At 38.7% G+C, this 18191-nt stretch overlaps 1 protein-coding gene across 2 annotated transcripts in view; it reads right to left on the minus strand.

The window, feature by feature from the left end:
* SLC39A12 (solute carrier family 39 member 12) overlaps positions 1–18191 on the minus strand; it is a 73963-nt gene that overhangs the window by 48832 nt on the left and 6940 nt on the right. For both annotated transcript variants that reach the window (XM_026478990.4, XM_026478988.4), the window contains exons 2-4: positions 16652–16933; positions 12681–12888; positions 3320–3492 (exon numbers count right to left, since the gene is read on the minus strand). In XM_026478990.4, the coding sequence (XP_026334775.1) occupies positions 3320–3492; positions 12681–12888; positions 16652–16933 (663 nt within the window). The remainder of the gene's footprint in view (positions 1–3319; positions 3493–12680; positions 12889–16651; positions 16934–18191) is intronic.

The raw sequence follows: 18191 nt of genomic DNA on the forward strand, positions 1-18191 counted from the left end.
ACCAAGAGGAGATGGTACTGGAAGGACGCTAAGGATCTCTGAGATTGAAAAGGTAGCCACACCTCAAAAGGAACTCAACTTGAAGCTAGAAAATCAGAACCAAAGATGTTTCTGTCTCTGTGTCTTTGGAGCCAAGTATTTTCTCCTGTTTCCTGCTGCATATATCTATTTCCTTTCGCGGTCCAGTGTTCTCTCCTTTAGTAAACACACGGCCATATAAGCCCCAACGCTGAAGCGACCTCTCAGCCCACAAACCCAAGACTGCGTTGAGTCTGCAAGTCCCGACAGATCGGATTGCTTCAGCAAAGCCACAGACGGGCTCTCTCGGGTCAGACGTCCCTCGGTTCAATCAGTATTGCCCACGAGAGAGGAGGTGGAATCATACTGTTCAGACATGGCTGCCAGCCTCACGCCTGTGGGTGAGGAAGGCATTTCTCAGAAAAGGACTGGGCAAAACTCCAAAAGGTTTCTACTACAAAAAAGCAACAACAGAAAGTTAAACTTGGGTTTTTCTTTTTCCCTTTGTCAAAATAATTTGTGCCAAAGACACAAATTTGCACCATTTGTTACTAATGGAATATAATTACTTCGCCATTAAAAATACTGACAACAACAAAGGGAAACTGGCAACAGACTTTTGATGATGAATCCTTTGTAATAAACATTCTCATTGAAAAGTGCTTGACTGGTAAGTAAAGCAGTGCAGAGACAAACATGAACAGAATGTCATGCATCTTTCACCAGTTCACTGCCAAGAAACTGAAGCCTTCTGGTCTTCGACTACCTTCTCCTGCAGTACGGATATTCTATTAGAAGCTTCTGTGCCCTGATCTTTATTTGCTATTCCTGTGCTATTTAGGTCATTTGTTTGTTTTAAATTTCTTCTGAAGTCACTAACACAAACGTCCTTAATGGTGATTCATTATATTCTATAAATCTGAAACCCCAAATGTGTTTAATAAAGAACAAAACGGATGAAAATTTAGATTACCCAGCCAATAACCTTTACAATGTCTTTATTCTTTTGCATAAAACTTCGATATATGTGTGTCCTTGTTTTGATGTCATCAGACTTCTATGGTAACTTTATAAACATATTCTAAAACAGTAGTTCATGAACTTTAGTTTTGAGAATCATTTGGAGGGCTTGTTAAAAGAACGCTGGGCTCTACTTTCAGAGTTTATGATTCAGCAGATGCTGGGGTGGGATCTGAGAATTTGCATTTCGAAGGAGTTCCCAAGTACAACACTTTGAGAACCACTGGTCTAAATAACATAGGCAGGATCTTCAGGTCTGGTCTATCTTAGGGTCCTATCAAGAATCACGAGGAAAGGGGCGCCTGGGTGGCACAGCGGTTAAGCGTCTGCCTTCGGCTCGGGGCGTGATCCCGGCGTTCTGGGATCGAGCCCCGCATCAGGCTCTTCCGCTAGGAGCCTGCTTCTTCCTCTCCCATTCCCCCTGCTTGTGTTCCCTCTCTCGCTGGCTGTCTCTATCTCTGTCAAATAAATAAATAAAATCTTTAAAAAAAAAAAAAAAAGAATCACGAGGAAAGTGACATGTTGGGACAGAGAAGAGCCATTTGCATTCTTAGCACAAGGAAATGACTATTACTGTTCTTAGAAGTCACATGCCTTAAGTAGACAGATCGTAAATTTTAAGAAACAATTTTCATTCTTTATGAAGATAAGGTCTCATGAGGCAAATTTGCTCCCTTCCTAAAAGCCAGCCCTGATGAAGCATCTAAGAAGATTCGACAAAGATTAACATAGGCATCAGCTCTCTTCACTATGAGTTGAATACAATTAGCATGAGTTTGAAAGAATCAATGTGAATACATGTCTTTATGTCATATATATTTATTTATATCGTATCTTTATCATATATACGGAAGTAACAGAAATCTACTTTTTAAAAAATCTAATATTCTAATTAATAATCTATTTTTGTCTAAAATCAAAACAAGCAAACAACAACAAAAAAAGAGAAACAGACTCATAAATATGGAGAACCAACTAGTGGCTGCCAGAGGGGAGGGTTGGGCAGAATAGATGAAGGAGATTAAGAGATACAAACTTCGGGGGAGGGAGGGGGATATAGGATACTGCCCAATCATGTATACATAACTCACAGGAACAACATTCTGCATGGTTAAGAATCTGTAAGGGTTTCTGCCCTTTTAAGGTACAGTACTTTGCTCACCTAAGATACAAATAACAAAAATAATTTTATTTAAATCAACATTTCCCAAACAATAGCACAGCTATTAAGAGCACAGAATATGTTATTAGACAAACTATGTGTATGTCCTAGTTTCTGAGAACTGAAGCAATTATTTATTAGTTCCATGTCTCAATTTCCTCATCTGTAGTATGGAATAATGTACCCTAACCTCATATAGTTGTGATAATAATTAAATGAGGCTATGCAGGCGAGATGGTGCTATGTCTGATACATTGTATATCCTCAATAAACATAAGCCATGTTCATGGAACATCAGTTTATCAGGATCTTAAACAGTTAGGCTTGGGAAGAATTCTGTAGTCAAAGTTTGAGAAATGCTGGATTCAATAAGATTAAAGAAGTTTATTTGCTGAAGGACCTCCCCAGATAACTTACTATGCTACAGGGCAATGTGCATTTCTACTATTTCCCAGACCCAACTTGACCATAGCACCCCGTTTCAAGGAGCATTAAGATCGACTAGTGAATGTACTTTGGAGCACAGCTTTAGGAAAAAGCAGGTATGTTTGTTAGCTCCTATATCACCTTTTCTCAAAAAACTTCTCAGTACTACCTACTATACAAATATTTCTCTGTTACTCACAGATCAAAGTAAGCTTTTCATAACCTAATCTATGTTTAAAGCGTTCATTCGTCACTGTAAGTATATATGTAATGTCTGTATCACCCTACGACCTTGTAAGCTCCAAAGGAGTTGTGCCTATTTTTGTTCCTCACTGTATCCCTAATGCCCATGATGGTGGGCACATAGTAAATGCTCAGTATGTTTGCTGAAAGAATTATTTGTGCATTCAATATAGACATAAGGGAGGAAAGAGTTTTATATATATACGTATATCTCCCGTATGTCTATATTGAATGCACAAATAATTATATATGTTTTTCCTACGTATCTTGACCTCACGTTTATGTCTACAGAGATCTATTTGTAGAAGAAAAAACCCATGACCACTCTGTAGAAATAGAATATTTTTACATTTAAGGAAATACACATTATCCTTTAAATTTTCCACAACTCTTGTAGAACTTTCACAACTTTGACAGTAGCAACTGATGGTATAAGAATAATGACCATACCTCATCCCAAGAAGCTGAAACATCATTTGTCCCCTGGCCCGTGGATACAGATAGATTAGGGTAGCCCCAATCATAGATTGTTAGGTTGTTTTGTTTCCTTCGCAGTTGGTGGATTTTATCTTTTCTGATACAGGTTCTTTTGGTCCAGAGAGTGTTGAGGAGTTGGTCTAGTTCTAGAAATTTCACACAAAGTCTGGCGTCACATAAAATAAAGATAAGTCAAATCTCAGGATAATAACAATTTCTTATGGCCACAACATAGATAACTTTGCTAAAAAATTTGGTTCTAATGAAAAGTCAGGATGTTACTCTGAACAATAATAGAAGAACATTTATACTTCATGTGAATATTGATTGCCTCACAAGAGTTTGACTAAGCTTTGGGGCTAAATCAGCCTGGCAAAGATGTTCCCACCATTTTTATCTCCTAGAGATGATACAATGGGCAATTCCTCCAAAGAGATACCTTCTCTTGAGCCAACTATTTCTTTTTCTAGGAGGGGGGTGGGAGAATGGGATAGACCGGTGATGGGTAGTAAGGAGGGCACGTATTGCATGGTGCACTGGGTGTTATACGCAACTAATGAATCATCGAACTTTACATCGGAAACCGGGGATGTACTGTACGGTGACTAACATAATATAATAAAAAATCATTAAATAAAAAAATAAAAATAAAAATAAATAAAAATATTAAAAAAATGCAAACAAAAGAGAACTGGCCTAATCCTTGGGAAATTTATTTCCTTGAGGTACTACAGATATCCTTAGATTAACTATAACTTTCCTTTGATTAAGTCAATAAAATTATTTTCCTTTTAAGGGTCTGTTTATACAGAAACAAGAAAGGAAATAAAAGGGATCTGAGATTGTAGAGACATCTGACTTTGTTTTCTAATGCTACTGTGGTATGGTTGCCAGTTTATAGATTACAGTTTAGTTTCCCTTAGTAGAGCTCTAGGCTTTTAAAATTGATACAGAGAATAATAAAATATAATGGTGAATTTCTTTGGATTTATCCATCTTCTCATTTGTGAAGACAATGTCCCTGGTATTTTCCTGAATGTTATCATCAAGGACAGGAGAAATTACAAACTAGAGTTATTACAATATTTCATTTTAAATGACTGGCTTTCAGTGAAAAAAAAAATACAAGACTTGCAAAAAAAAAAAAAAAAAAGGGAAAGTGTAACCCAGAATCAGGGAGGAAAGCAGTAAATAAACAGGTCTCTGAGTATTCCCAGGTGTTGGATTTAGCAGAAAAAGACTTCAAAGCAGCTATTATAAGTGAGCTTAAGGAACTAAAGGCAATCATATTTAAAGAATTAAAGTGTGACAATAATAAGTCAGCAAATAGAAGAAATAAATTCAAAATTATATAAAAGTCCAAATGGAAATTCTGGTGTTGAATACAATAAGTGAAATGAAAAATAATCACTAGAGGAACTCAACAGCATATTTGAAATAGTAAAAGGAAGAATTACTGAAAATGGAGATAGATTAATAGAAATAATCCAGTCTGACGAATGAGGGGGAAAAAGATTTTTTAAAAAAGAACAAATTGAGAGACGTACAGGACAACAGCAAGTATACCAACCTATACGTAATAACGACCACAGAAGAGAAAGCTACAGAAAAAATGTTGGAAAAAATAATGTCAAAATTATCCAAATTGGATGTTAAAAACTTATTCTACATGTTCAAGAAGTTTAGCAAACGTCAAGTAGGATAAATATAAGAAGATCCACACCCAGATACATTGAGGCAAAATTGATGAAAGTCAAAGAAAAAGATAAATCTTGAAAACAGCAAAGAAAAATGACTCATCACATACAGGGATCCATCAATACAAATAGTACCTGACTTCCCATCTGAACAACAGAGACCAGAAAGTAGCGGATGTTATACTCCCAGTGCTAAAAGAAAAGACTGCCAATCAAGAATTTTATATCCAGCAAAACAATTCTTCAGACATAATGGTGAAATAAAATCATTCCCAGATAAACAATAAATGAGAGAATTCATTGAGAGAAGACTTGTCTTATAAGAAATACTAAATGAAGTTCTTCAGGCTGAAAATAAATGATCTAAATGGTAAGATGAATCTATATAGGAAGAAAGGAAGAGCACAAGAAGGGTAAGTATGTGGGCTAATAAAAAAGACAAATTTATATTTTTCTCACTTATTCTCTAAACTCAATGAGGAAACACTACAGGCTTTTCTTTCAAAGTCAGAAACATGATAAGGATGCAGTCTGTCGTTGGTACTATTTACCATTATATTGGGGTTATCAACCAACATAACTAGATAAGAAAGAAAACAGAGATACAAGAATTGGAAAGCAAGAGACAAAGCTACATCTATTTCGAGATAATATGATTATATATACCTGAAAACCATTAAAAAATGCAAAAATAAAATAAAAATTTAATAATGGAGGAGGTTATAAAATTAGTCTATAGAAATTAAAACCCTTGGTATATACAAAGAACCAGTTAGAAGAGATAATGAAAGAAAGAACTTTATTTAAGACAACCAAGAAGAAAGCTAAAAGCCTAAAAATAAATGTAGCAGGAAATGTCTTTCTCCCTCTCCCTCTGCCCCTCCCTGCCATGCTTGTGCACGCTCTCTCTGTGTCAAATGAATAAATAAAATCTTTTTAAAAAAGATAAAAAAGTATTTGGAGAAAAATTGATTCCGAGTCTGTACAGGAAATGTACAAGATAAACTTGGAATATCTTATACTAGACAGCAAGGAAGATAGAAAATGTCATGAGTTTTGTCAAAAGGACTTAGCAGCCAACTTGATCATGATCCCACTGGTCAAAAAGGGAACAATTTGAGCACTAATTAGGATAATAATGACAAAAGATTGAGAGATTTGAAATCAAAATGATATAAAAAGGAAAGTTCATGGTTCTTCTTTGAAGGATGCAAGGAAATGTTATCATTTTGAAAAGTGCTAAATTAAAAATCAAGAATTTATTCTTATTTTAAGAACCACAGTAAAGTGAAATTGTGATGAGGGGAGGTTTTCCATTACAGAATTATTACACTAATAAATGAAGAATAAATTAGTAAATTAGAAGAACTCCATTTCATAAGCTGTAAGTAATCAATCTACACAATTATCAACATTGTATGACTTCCTAAAAAGAGAGACACAACTAGATGGTATGTACCTTCTGGTAGAAGGTACTGACTACAAGACAGTATCCCCCAAATAAATAATCAAACATCTGTATCAACAAATATACATGAAACACAGTGCAGCAGGGTGCATGCAACAGACATAGGAGACTCCCCTGAAGTGCCAGGTTCTACTGGACAAGGGCCACTGCACTGCAGGGCACTCCAGGACCTCTTCTTCATAAGGCCACTACTTTCAAAGGCAGGAGATGTAGCTCACTTTCCTAACACACAGAAACAGACACAGAGAGTTAGACAATATGAGGAGACAGGGGAATATGACCCAAATGAAAGAACAGGACAAAAATCACAGTAAGAGATCTAAGCAAATGGGGATAAGTAATATGCCGGATGGAATAGAAAGTGATAGTCATAAAGATACTCACAGGACTTGAGAAAAGAGTGAAGGACATCAGTGAGACCCTTAAGAAAGAGATAGAAAACATAAAAAAGAACCAATCAGAGGGGCCCCTGGGTGGCTCAGTTAGTTAAGGGTTACCATTTTGTTACTCATTTTACGGTTGTTTTGTAGTTCTTCTCTGTTTCTCTTTTCTCTTACTCTTTGAAAGTAAAAGAATGGAGAAACATTTATCATGCAAATGGATTTGAAAAGAAAGCCAGGGTAACAATACTTAACATCAGATAATATGACTTTAAAACAGAGACTGTGACAAGAGACAAAGAAGGACACTGTAACATCTTTAAGGGGGCAATCCAACAAGATGATATAACAATTGTAAATATTTATGCACCCACTATAGGACCATCCAAATGCATAAAACCGTTAATAACAAACATAAAGGAAGTAATTGATAGTAATACAAAAATAGTAGGGGACTGTAACACCCGACCTACATAAGCAGACAGATGATCAAAACAGAAAATCAACAAGGATTTTCAAATAGTGACTTTGATTGACACACTGAACCAGCTGGAGCTAACATATATTCAGAACATTCTATCCTAAAATAGCAGAATATATATTTTTTGCAAGTGCACATGGAACATTCTCTAGGATGGGTTACATATAAACACTAAAGAAGTCTCAACAAATATAAAAAGATAGAAGTCATACCATGCATATTTTCTGAACGCTATGAAAGTAGAAATCAACCACAAGAACAAATCTGGAAAGAGCACAAATTCATGGAGACTAAATAACATGCTATTAAACAATGAATGGATCAGCCAAGAAATCAAAGGGGAAATAAAAAAGGGCATGGAGACAAATGAAAATGAAAACAGAATGGTCCAAAATATTTGGGATGCAGCAAAAGCTGTTCTAAGAGGGAATTTTATAGCAATACAGGCCTACCTCAAGAAGCATGAGAAATCTCAAATAAATAACCAAACCTTACACCTAAAGGAACAAGAAAAAGAAGAAGAAACAGTAAACCAGTAAAAATGAAGGAAACCAAAACCAGTAAAAGGAAGGAAATAATAAATATTAAGGCAGAAATAAACAAAATAGAAAATATAAAACCAATAGAACAGATCAATGAAAGCAGTGGCTAGTTCTTTGAAAAGATCAACAAAACTGGTAAACCTTTAGTGAGACTCTTAAAAAAAAAAGAGAGAGAGAGAAAGAACTCAAATACTCAAATTTAAAAAAAAATCAGAAATGAATGAGGAGAAATAACAACTGATACCACAGAAATATGAAGGATTATAAGAGAATATAAAAAAATCATATGGCAACAAATTGGACAACCTAGAAAAAATGGATAAATTCCTAGAAACATATAACCTACCAAAATGGAATCAAGAAGAAATAGAAAATTTGAACAGATTGATTACTAGCACTGAAATCAAATCAGTAATCACAAAACTTCCAGGGTGCCTGGGTGGCTCAGTTGGTTGAGTGTCCAACTCAATTTCAGCTCAGGTCATGATCTTACGGTTGTGAGATCAAGCCTCACACTAGGCTCCACCCTGGGCATGGAGCCTGCTTAAGATTCTCTCTCCCTCTCATTTTGTCCCTACCCCCCTCCCTCAAAACAAAACAAACAAAACAAAACAAAACTTCCAACAAATAAAAGTCTAGGACCAGACAGCTTCACAGGTGAATTCTACCAAACATTTAAAGAGTTAATATCTACACTTCTAAAACTATTCCAAAAACTAGAAGAGGAAGGAAAGCTTCCAAATACATTCTATGAGACCAGTATTACCCTGATACCAAAGCCAGATAAAGACACCACAAAAAAGAGAACTATAGGCCATTATATCTGATAAACATAGATGCAAAAATCCTCAACAAAATATTAGCATGCTGATTCCAACCATACATTAAAAAATCATTTACTGGGATGCCTGGGTGGCTCAGTTGGTTGAGCATCTGACTCTTGATTTTGCTCAGGTCACGGTCTCAGGGTTGTGAGATGGACCGCTGAGTCAGGCTCCATGCTCAGTGGGGAGTCGGCTTGAGATTCTCTCCCTTTTCCTCTGTCTCTCCCCCTCCCTCAAATAAATAAACCTTTAAAAAATCATTTATCATGATCAAGTGTGATTTATTCCTGGGATGTAAGGGTGGTTCAATATTTGCAAAGTAATCAATGTGATATATCACATCAATAAGAAAAAGGATAAAAATCATACGATCTTTTCAATAGATGCAGAAAAGGCATTTGACAAAGTACACATCCACTCATGATAAAAACTCTCAACAAAGTAGATTTAGAGGGAACTACCTCAACATAATAAAAGCCATATATAAAAAACCCACAGTTTATGTCATCCACAATGGAGAAAAACAGAGAGCTTTTCCTCTCATTTCAAGAACAAGATAAGGGTGTCCACTCTCACCACTTTTATTCAACATAGTAGTGGCAGTCCTAGCCACAGCTATTAGACAAGAAAAAGGAATAAAAGACATCCAAATTGGTAAGGAAGAAGTAAAACTTTCACTATTTGCAGATGAGATGATACTATATGTAGATTCCCTAAAGACTCCACCAAAAAAACCACTAGAACTGATAAATGAATTTAGTATCATTGCAGGGTACAAAATCAATATACAAAAATCTGTTGCATTTCTATACACTAATAATAAAACAGTAGAAAAAGAAATTAAGAAAGTAGTCCCATTTACAATTACACCAAAAATAATAAAATACCTAGGAATAAATATAACCAAGGAGGTGAAAGATCTGTATTCTGAAAAGTATAAAACATTGGTGAAAGAAATTGAAGATGACACAAACAAATGGAAAGATATGCTCATGGATTGGAAGAACAAATATTGTTGAAATGTCTATACTATCCAAAGCAATTTACAGATTTAATGCAATCTCTATCAAAATACCAACAGCATTTTTCACAGAGCTAGAACAAACAATCCTAAAATTTGTATGGAATCACAAAATACCCCAAATAGCCAAAGCAATCTTGAAAAAGAAAAAAACTGGAGGTATCACAATTCCAGATTTCAAGTTATGCTTACAAAGCTGCAATAATCAAAAGACACAAAATAGACACATCGATCAATAGAACAGATTAGAAAGCCCAGCAATAAACCCATGATTATATGGTTAATTAATCTTCAACAAAGGAGGTAAGAATATGCAACAGGAAAAAGGCTCTCCAACAAATGATCTTGGGAAAACTGGACAATTATATGGAAAAGAATGAAACTGGACCACTTTCTTACACCATACATAAAAATAAACTCAAAATGGATTAAGGACATAAAATGTCCTTATGATCTAAAAATCATAAAAATCCTAAAAGAGAGCACAGGTAGTCATTTCTCTGACACTGGCCATAGCAACATTTTTCTAGAAATGTCTCCTGAAAAGCAAAAGTAAACTATTGGGACTACATCAAAATAAAAATCTTCTGCACAGCAAAAGAAACAATCAGCGAAACTAAAAGACAACCTACTGAATAGGAGAAGATATTTGTAAATGAAAATCCAAAAAAGGATGTGTCCAAAATATATAAAGTACAACGTCACACCAAAAAAACATATAATCCAATTAAAATTGGGCAGAAGAAATGAACAGACATTTCTCCGAAGAAGACATGCAGATGGCCAACAGACACATGACAAGACGCTCAACATCACTCACATCAGGGAAATGCAAGTGAGATATCACCTCACACCTGTCAAAACGGCTCAATCAAAACACAAGAAACAACAAACATTGGCAAGGATGTGGAGAAAAAGGGAGACCTTGCGCACTGCTGGAAGGAATGCAGATTGATGCAGCCACTATGGAAAACAGTATGGAGGTTCCTCAAAAAATTAAATACAGAACTGCCATATAATGCAGTAATCACACTACAGGATATTTACCCAAAGAATATGAAAATGTTAATCCAAAGTGTTACATGCACCTCTATGTTTACTGCAGCATTATTTACAATAGCCAAACTATGGAAACAGCCCAAGTGTCCATTTATAGATGAATGGGTAAAGGAGATGTGGTGTATATACACAATGGAGTATTACTCAACCATAAAAACCAAAATCTTGCCATTTGCAATACCATGGATGGAGCTAGAGAGTATAATGTCAAGCAAAATGAAGTCAGTCAGAGAAATCAAATACGATATGTTTTCACTCATAAGTGGAATTTAAGAAACTGTAAAACAAGTGAGCAAAGGAAAAATAGAGAAAGAGAGAGAGAGAGAGAGAGAGACAAACCAAAAACCAGACTCTTTTTTTTTTAAGAGTTTATTTATTTATTTGACAGAGATAGAGATAGCCAGCGAGAGAGGGAACACAAGCAGGGGAGTGGGAAAGGAAGAAGCAGGCTTCCAGGGGAGGAGCCTGATGTGGGGCTCGATCCCATAACGCCGGGATCACGCCCTGAGCCGAAGGCAGATGCTTAACCGCTGTGCCACCCAGGCGCCCCCAAAAACCAGACTCTTAACTGTAGAGAACAAATAGATGGTTACCAGAGGGGAGGCGGGTGGGGGGTGGGGGAAATAGTTGATGGGGATGAAGAATACATTTCACACGATGAGCCGTGAGTAATGTATAGAATTTAATCAGTATATTGTACATCTGAACTAATATAACACTGTATGTTAACTGCTAAAAATTTCCCAACTCTTATTTCCCACCTCAAAATGATTCTCAGCATAACATGCCTTCCCCTGACTTATTTCCTATGCATGACAGCTAGGTAACATGATTTAATTATACTTTGACTTTGAACAGAAAATGCAAGCGAACTGTAGAAAACCACATCTGTCATTCAAATTGTTGGGCAAACAGGTCCAAGGAAAGTTCAACACTGAATTGTATGGCTCCAGCTCTCAATCCCTTCTTTCAGACTTGGCAGGTTTATCCAGATCACGGGTGTTGTTGGTCCCTTGGTAAATTCACATCTCCCTTTATGTTGTGAGTTCCTATGAGGAAGTGCGTTGGGAGCAGCACCAGCTCTTATGTGACATTCTGTGCTCTTGGTGTGCAAATTTGATACGGTTTTTTAAAATGTCATTTCTGGGGCACCTGGGTGGCTCAGTTGTTCATGATCTCATGGGTTGTGGGATTGAACCCCAAGTCAGGTTCCCTGCTCAGTGGGGAGTCTGCTTGAAATTCTCTCTCTCCCTCTGCCCCTCCCCCACTCACTCACTCACTCTCTCTTTCTAGAATAGTTAAAATTCATTTCATTTTTAATGTCTTGTCAAGGACAAAGGAATGTGCAAAACACACATTCTGATTCCATTTCCAGCATCCCATTTTACCCTGGAGCTCCAAAAAGCTGGCACTCGTGAATGTAGCCAGAATGGATAGTGCACATGACTTTTATTTAAAATTAAGTCGTTTACCTTTATGGTTACAAGCAAACACTACCAAGATTCTGGCACCACCGGGCATACTATTTCATCATTCTTACGTTCCCCTGGCTCAGGACTATGGACCAAGTAGAAAAGTGTTCATTAGTACTTACAGCAGGTCACAAAAATCTCCCCCTTGGCTCTACAGCCATAGTATCATCATCAAATGGGCAAAGTCCTGATTTTTGCCTCATCACCACATGAAGACAATAGCATGTTTGCCTTGAAAGGGTCTGAGCTGTCTTACTACATGGTAAGATAAAATGGTGTTTAGAACATACCTGAACAAATCTAGTCATCAAAAGGCATTAGTTTTCCTTTTGGGCACAATTCGTTTAGTAGGTATGACTTGGTAGTTAAATTCATGAAAAGCATCCTTACCTGAGAGGTGGAGAGTATTTGTACTATTCAAAAAACTGAAAATATATTCCGTAAAATAGTCTGGGGAAGGCCAGTTCCTTTGCCCCAGACAAACACCTTGGAGGGACAAAGCGATGATTGTTGCCGCCAACTGAGGAAGTGTATTTTCATCAGCACCATCACTGCTCGATATTCCAGATTTTTCCTGCAGCAGTTTGGTTTCCATACACTGAAATCAGAGACACAGTAAAAAGAAAAGTTTGAACCTCTGAAGTTATTTTGATTAAAATATCTTTGGGATTTCCCCAAAAGACAAGAAATAGTTCTTTACCCTAAAGAGGACCGAATTGTTTGTAGGAACATGACTACCATCATTCTCCAGTCTCAGAACTCTGTTTGGAAAATTCCTGTTTCCTTTATTCACCCTGACACTGGATTTTCTAACTGCCATCCTACTGGTCCTTATTTACCTAACCTTTCACGTTACTCCCTCAGAGATGTGTTTTCTCCAAGAAGATCCTTGCTCTTACTGTTCATGACCTTTCAGTTGGTGAATTGTTTCTCTCCAGCTTCAAGGAATCTATATTCCTGACCTTGACTTCATACTGGCTCTGGTGCATTGTGTCATCACAGAAAACGTCTCTTTTGACCCTTGCCTTTAGTCCCAAGTTCAATGTGGCTAAGTGCCAATCAAAGCTAGCACGGGCTGTGTTCTTTGAACACCCATCGGACCTAGGATCTTTTCCACGTGTACATCAATTTTCTTCAATTAAATTAGGAGCATCTTAAAGGCGAGAATCTTGCCTCGTATTCCACTAGTATATCCATTCACTCTTTTAACATTTATTGAGTGCCTTTATGTGCCAGACACTATGCTAAGTCCATTACATTACTCTATTCATTTTCCCAGAGCTTTGTGCAGTGGATACCCTCTTCACAGATCACCTGGCCAATAACAGAGTCCCAGTGTGAGCTCAGATCTGACCCATAGCCTATGCTCTTATATACTCTTCCTCCTGTATATGGAAATAAATGGAAACACGGGATGGTGATGGGACTTTCATATCATCAAAGTGGTTCCATGGCATAGTGCTTGGGACAGACAGATAAGGCTTTAATATTATGTCTGCTATTTGTAACAGAGCGACCTTGGGCAAAATGATTAACTTTGTTAACCTTCACATTCTTCATCGGTAAAAAAGGACAGTGCTGCCCACCACAAAGTTTATTAAGGTTAGATAAGCTAATGCATGAAAAAAATCTTAATATAGTAGCTGGTACATAGGACATAGTCAGCTAATCTTAGCTCCTACCATTGGTGGTCTCAGGGTCTAGTGGTGCCTCTGATAGACCGTAGGCTGGAGAAGGTATCAAGAGCCTTATACTCAGCATTATGACAACTTTCCCCTTAAAGGCTCCAGAGGAGCCATTAATGTTATAAACAAAAGAATAATGCAATAAGGTATGTTATAGAAATATCACTCTGGTGGCAAAGTAGTGAATAAATTGCCAGGGCTAGAATTTAAGAGCAAGAAGTCTAGTTAAGAAGTTGTTGATTAACCCGAGATATTTCTTGACCTCAGATGGTAGCACTAGAGATGGAAAGAAGTGGATGTATTTGAAGAATATTACAAAGGACTTGCAAGAAAATGTGAAGGAGTCCAAAGAGTTAAAAATGGCTCAGCTTTCTGGGTTTGTCAGCTGTATGGTGGTAATACTATCCACTAGTCCTCCATATAAGAGTCAGGGCTAGTGGAGATGTCTGTACAGATCCCTGTTTATTTATCATGGAAACAGCCAACAGTGGAAAGAGCAGAGAGAGGTGGGAGCAAGAGACCAAGTCAAGGAGATAAACAGTAGCTGGACAGAAGTGAATGAAGGAATGGAGGGATATTGACATTCTGGCCCACTAGGGAGGGGGGCTGGATTGGGGTCCTCCAGGGTACAGCTGTTTCTTGGTGAGCTCATGAAGGCCCACCTGCAGCAGCTGTTAGTGTCTTCAACTATGGAGGCTGAATCCTGTGTAGACCAAGACATAGAGATGCTGGTAGTGGTGGGCCTGGTCTACCAGCACCTTCTGTGACCTCGCCCTCTCTGGTTGGAAAGAACGGCATCCTCTAATGAGAGGCCAACAGACCTCCTATAAAAGTCTGGATTGACTGACTGAGGATTCCTAAGGGAATCCCAAGTGAATGGGCTAGGATGACGGTGTCAGCCTCCAGGAGACAACAGGTCTAAGGCCTAGCAAGGGTTACAACTCAACAAGAGCTCTTAACTCTTCTTGACCAAATTGATGGAGAAAGTAGGTCGACCCATAATATTGAAATATTTTATGCTGCTCTAGGGATGTTTAATCTCACATATACTTGGAAGCCCAGGTATTTGCTGCGTGTGTTGGATAACCGAAACCCGCGTTGAACGTGTACACACCATCTGCTTTTAAGGGCTGGGTGTTCGTTCCCACTTCATCTGCATCGAAAGGCAGTAACAGATGGGATGACTATAATCCTAGTGGCTAATCTGAACCGATCTTGTATCATATGGATGTTGCACTGAAGAAGTTATATGTGGGGCTATTTCCTTGTTTAAGCAGAAACTGAATTCTAGAAAGGAACCTGTTTTCTCAATTGGAAGTGGAAACAAAAATATGGCCCTATTCTGAGATTCATGAGATGACAGTTACCAGAGGGATGCCCACACAGTCCTTAGGAAACAGTCTTTCCATCTGGGTGCCAATCACAAGAGAAAGTAAACATTTTTACGGCAAATTGGAGGATATGTGTGCTGCTCGTGAGGCCACAGCATGATTGCACAGACCCCTCTGGGCTCCCAGGAGCCGGGATTGAGGTCAAAAATTAAATACACCTATACACGTCACTGTAGACTGAATGTTTGTGTGCCCCCCCCCCCCAATTCGTATGTTGAAATCCTACCACCTACTGTGATGGTATGAGGAGGCGGAGTGTTTGGGAGGTGATTGGGTCAAGAGGGAGAAGCCGCCATGAATGGGATTGGTGTGCTCATAAGAGAGACGCCAGAGGGCTCCCCCCACCCCTTCCACCATGTGAGGAGATGGTCTCTTACGAACCAGGATGGGGGCTCTCACCTGATATCAAATCTGCCCAGTGCCTTCGTCTTGGACTTCCAGCCTCTAGAACTGTGAGAACTAAATTTCTATTGTGTAGAAACCACTCAGTCTATGGTATTTCTGTTACAGCAGCTCAAAGACACATGTCAATGAAAAATTCAAGAGGAAAAAAATAATCATTCCCAACACTCTTCAAAACGCACGGGTGGCTGTTCAATTCTTGAAGAAAATGTGGCTTAAAAAACTTTTTTTTTTTAACGTTCAGAGCACTTCATCCGCTCAGACGTCCCAGGGCAAAGCTGATAAAGGTAACGGAAAGGCCAGCTTCTGCTGGAACGGTAACGAAGGCCGGAAGGGGCCGGGCGCCGGGTTCCTCACAGGGGGGCCCTGAGGAGAGAACCGCTTCAAGAGCGCCCTTGAACAGAAGCAGCACGAGTCAAGAGCTGCAGAAGAGATATTGTCTGTGCGGACTGCCGTGAATACTGCTTCTTGCAAGCTGTCCCTCCGGTGAAGTAACTAACGATGATCTCTCTCAAATGGCTCTGCCTGCGTTTCCCCCTGGCCAGAAGGCGACCCTCGCCGACGTGGGTCAGTCCTTGGAGACTGATCGGGAGCCGGGAGTCACTCCCTTTCATGTGCAGGAGAGGAGAGCTGCCCCGTCACCTGGTTTCCTGCCCCCCCTCCCCACCTTCTGGCTAGAACTCATCTTATAATCATTAGTCATCACATCTCCCCCTTTTATCCTCAGAATTTTAAATGACGTCACTTAACATCCCATAACGAAACCCCACAAACACCTCTCTTAAAAGTCCCTGACTGTCCTCGGGATAAATAAGTGACAGAGAACAAGGCTCGGAGACCGTATCTTAGCAGCAAAGCCAGTTGGCACCTTGGCCCTTCTTACCTGGCTTCTAGAAGTGTCAAAGTACTGCCTGGTGAGGGCCAGGATATCTTCTGTCTCGTTCTGTGAAAGGAAATAGGAGTCTTCGTCCTGCCTGAGGCCGAGGAGGCTATGTAGGTAAAATGTATACTCCTTATTACTCATGTTGAGCCTGGAAGAACAGATCTCTTCCTGATGAATAATGTAATAGAGGAGGAGAAGAGAAACTCTCTGGACCACTTCCTCTTGGACCTGCTCCTTCACATCTCCTCCAGCTATTAGTAACAGGGCATCTGGTTCAAAGCACTGTTCCAAAAACAAAAAATAACACACAAGTAGAAACAAAGCTTAGCACATAGTCCTAGAACACTAACGACCACCGGATCTCTCCTGCTTACTATGTTACGAATAGGAGGGGAACGTGGGCAGCCCCAATAGTCAACTTCAAATAAGGTAGTCCTGCTTGGACTTTTTTTTTTTTTTTTTTAATGATTTTTTATTATATTATGTTAGTCACCATACAGTACATCCCCGGTTTTCGATGTAAGGCTCGATGATTCATTAGTTGTGTATAACACCCAGTGCACCATGCAATACATGCCCTCCTTACTACCCATCACCAGTCTATCCCATTCCCCCACCCCCCTCCCCTCTGAAGTCCTCAGTTTGTTTCTCATAGTCCATAGTCTCTCATGTTTCATTCCCCCTTCTGATTACCCCCCCTTTCTTTATCCCTTTCTTCCCCTACTGATCATCCTAGTTCTTATGTTCCATAGATGAGAGAAATCATATGATAGTTGTCTTTCTCTGCTTGACTTATTTCACTTAGCATTATCTCCTCCAGTGCTGTCCATGTTGTAGCAAATGTTGAGAACTCGTTCTTTCTGATAGCTGAGTAATATTCCATTGTATATATGGACCACAACTTCTTAATCCAGTCATCTGTTGAAGGGCATCTCGGCTCCTTCCACGATTTAGCTATTGTGGACATTGCTGCTATGAACATTGGGGTGCATATGGCCCTTCTCTTCACTACGTCTGTATCTTTGGGGTAAATACCCAGTAGTGCAATGGCTGGATCATAGGGTAGCTCAATTTTTAACTTTTTAAGGGACCTCCACACTGTTTTCCAGAGTGGCTGTACCAACTTGCATTCCCACCTACAATGTAGGAGGGATCCCCTTTCTCCACATCCTCTCCAACAATTGTTGTTTCTTGCCTTGTCTCTTTTTGCCATTCTAACTGGCGTAAGGTGGTATCTCAGTGTGGTTTTGATTTGAATTTCCTTGATGGCTAATGATTTTGAACATTTTTTCATGTGTCTGTTAGCCATTTGTATGTCTTCATTGGAAAAGTGTCTGTTCATTTCTTCTGCCCATTTTTTGATTTGTTTATTTGTTTCTCGTGTATTGAGTTTGAGAAGTTCTTTGTAGATCTTGGATACCAGTCCTTTATCTGTAGTGTCATTTGCAAATATATTCTCCCATTCCGTGGGCTGCCTCTTAGTTTTTCTGACTGTTTCCTTGGCTGTGCAGAAACTTTTAATCTTGATGAAGTCCCATAA

This window comes from Ursus arctos, unplaced genomic scaffold (assembly GCF_023065955.2).
Source record: "Ursus arctos isolate Adak ecotype North America unplaced genomic scaffold, UrsArc2.0 scaffold_30, whole genome shotgun sequence".
Classification (NCBI taxonomy): domain Eukaryota; kingdom Metazoa; phylum Chordata; class Mammalia; order Carnivora; family Ursidae; genus Ursus; species Ursus arctos.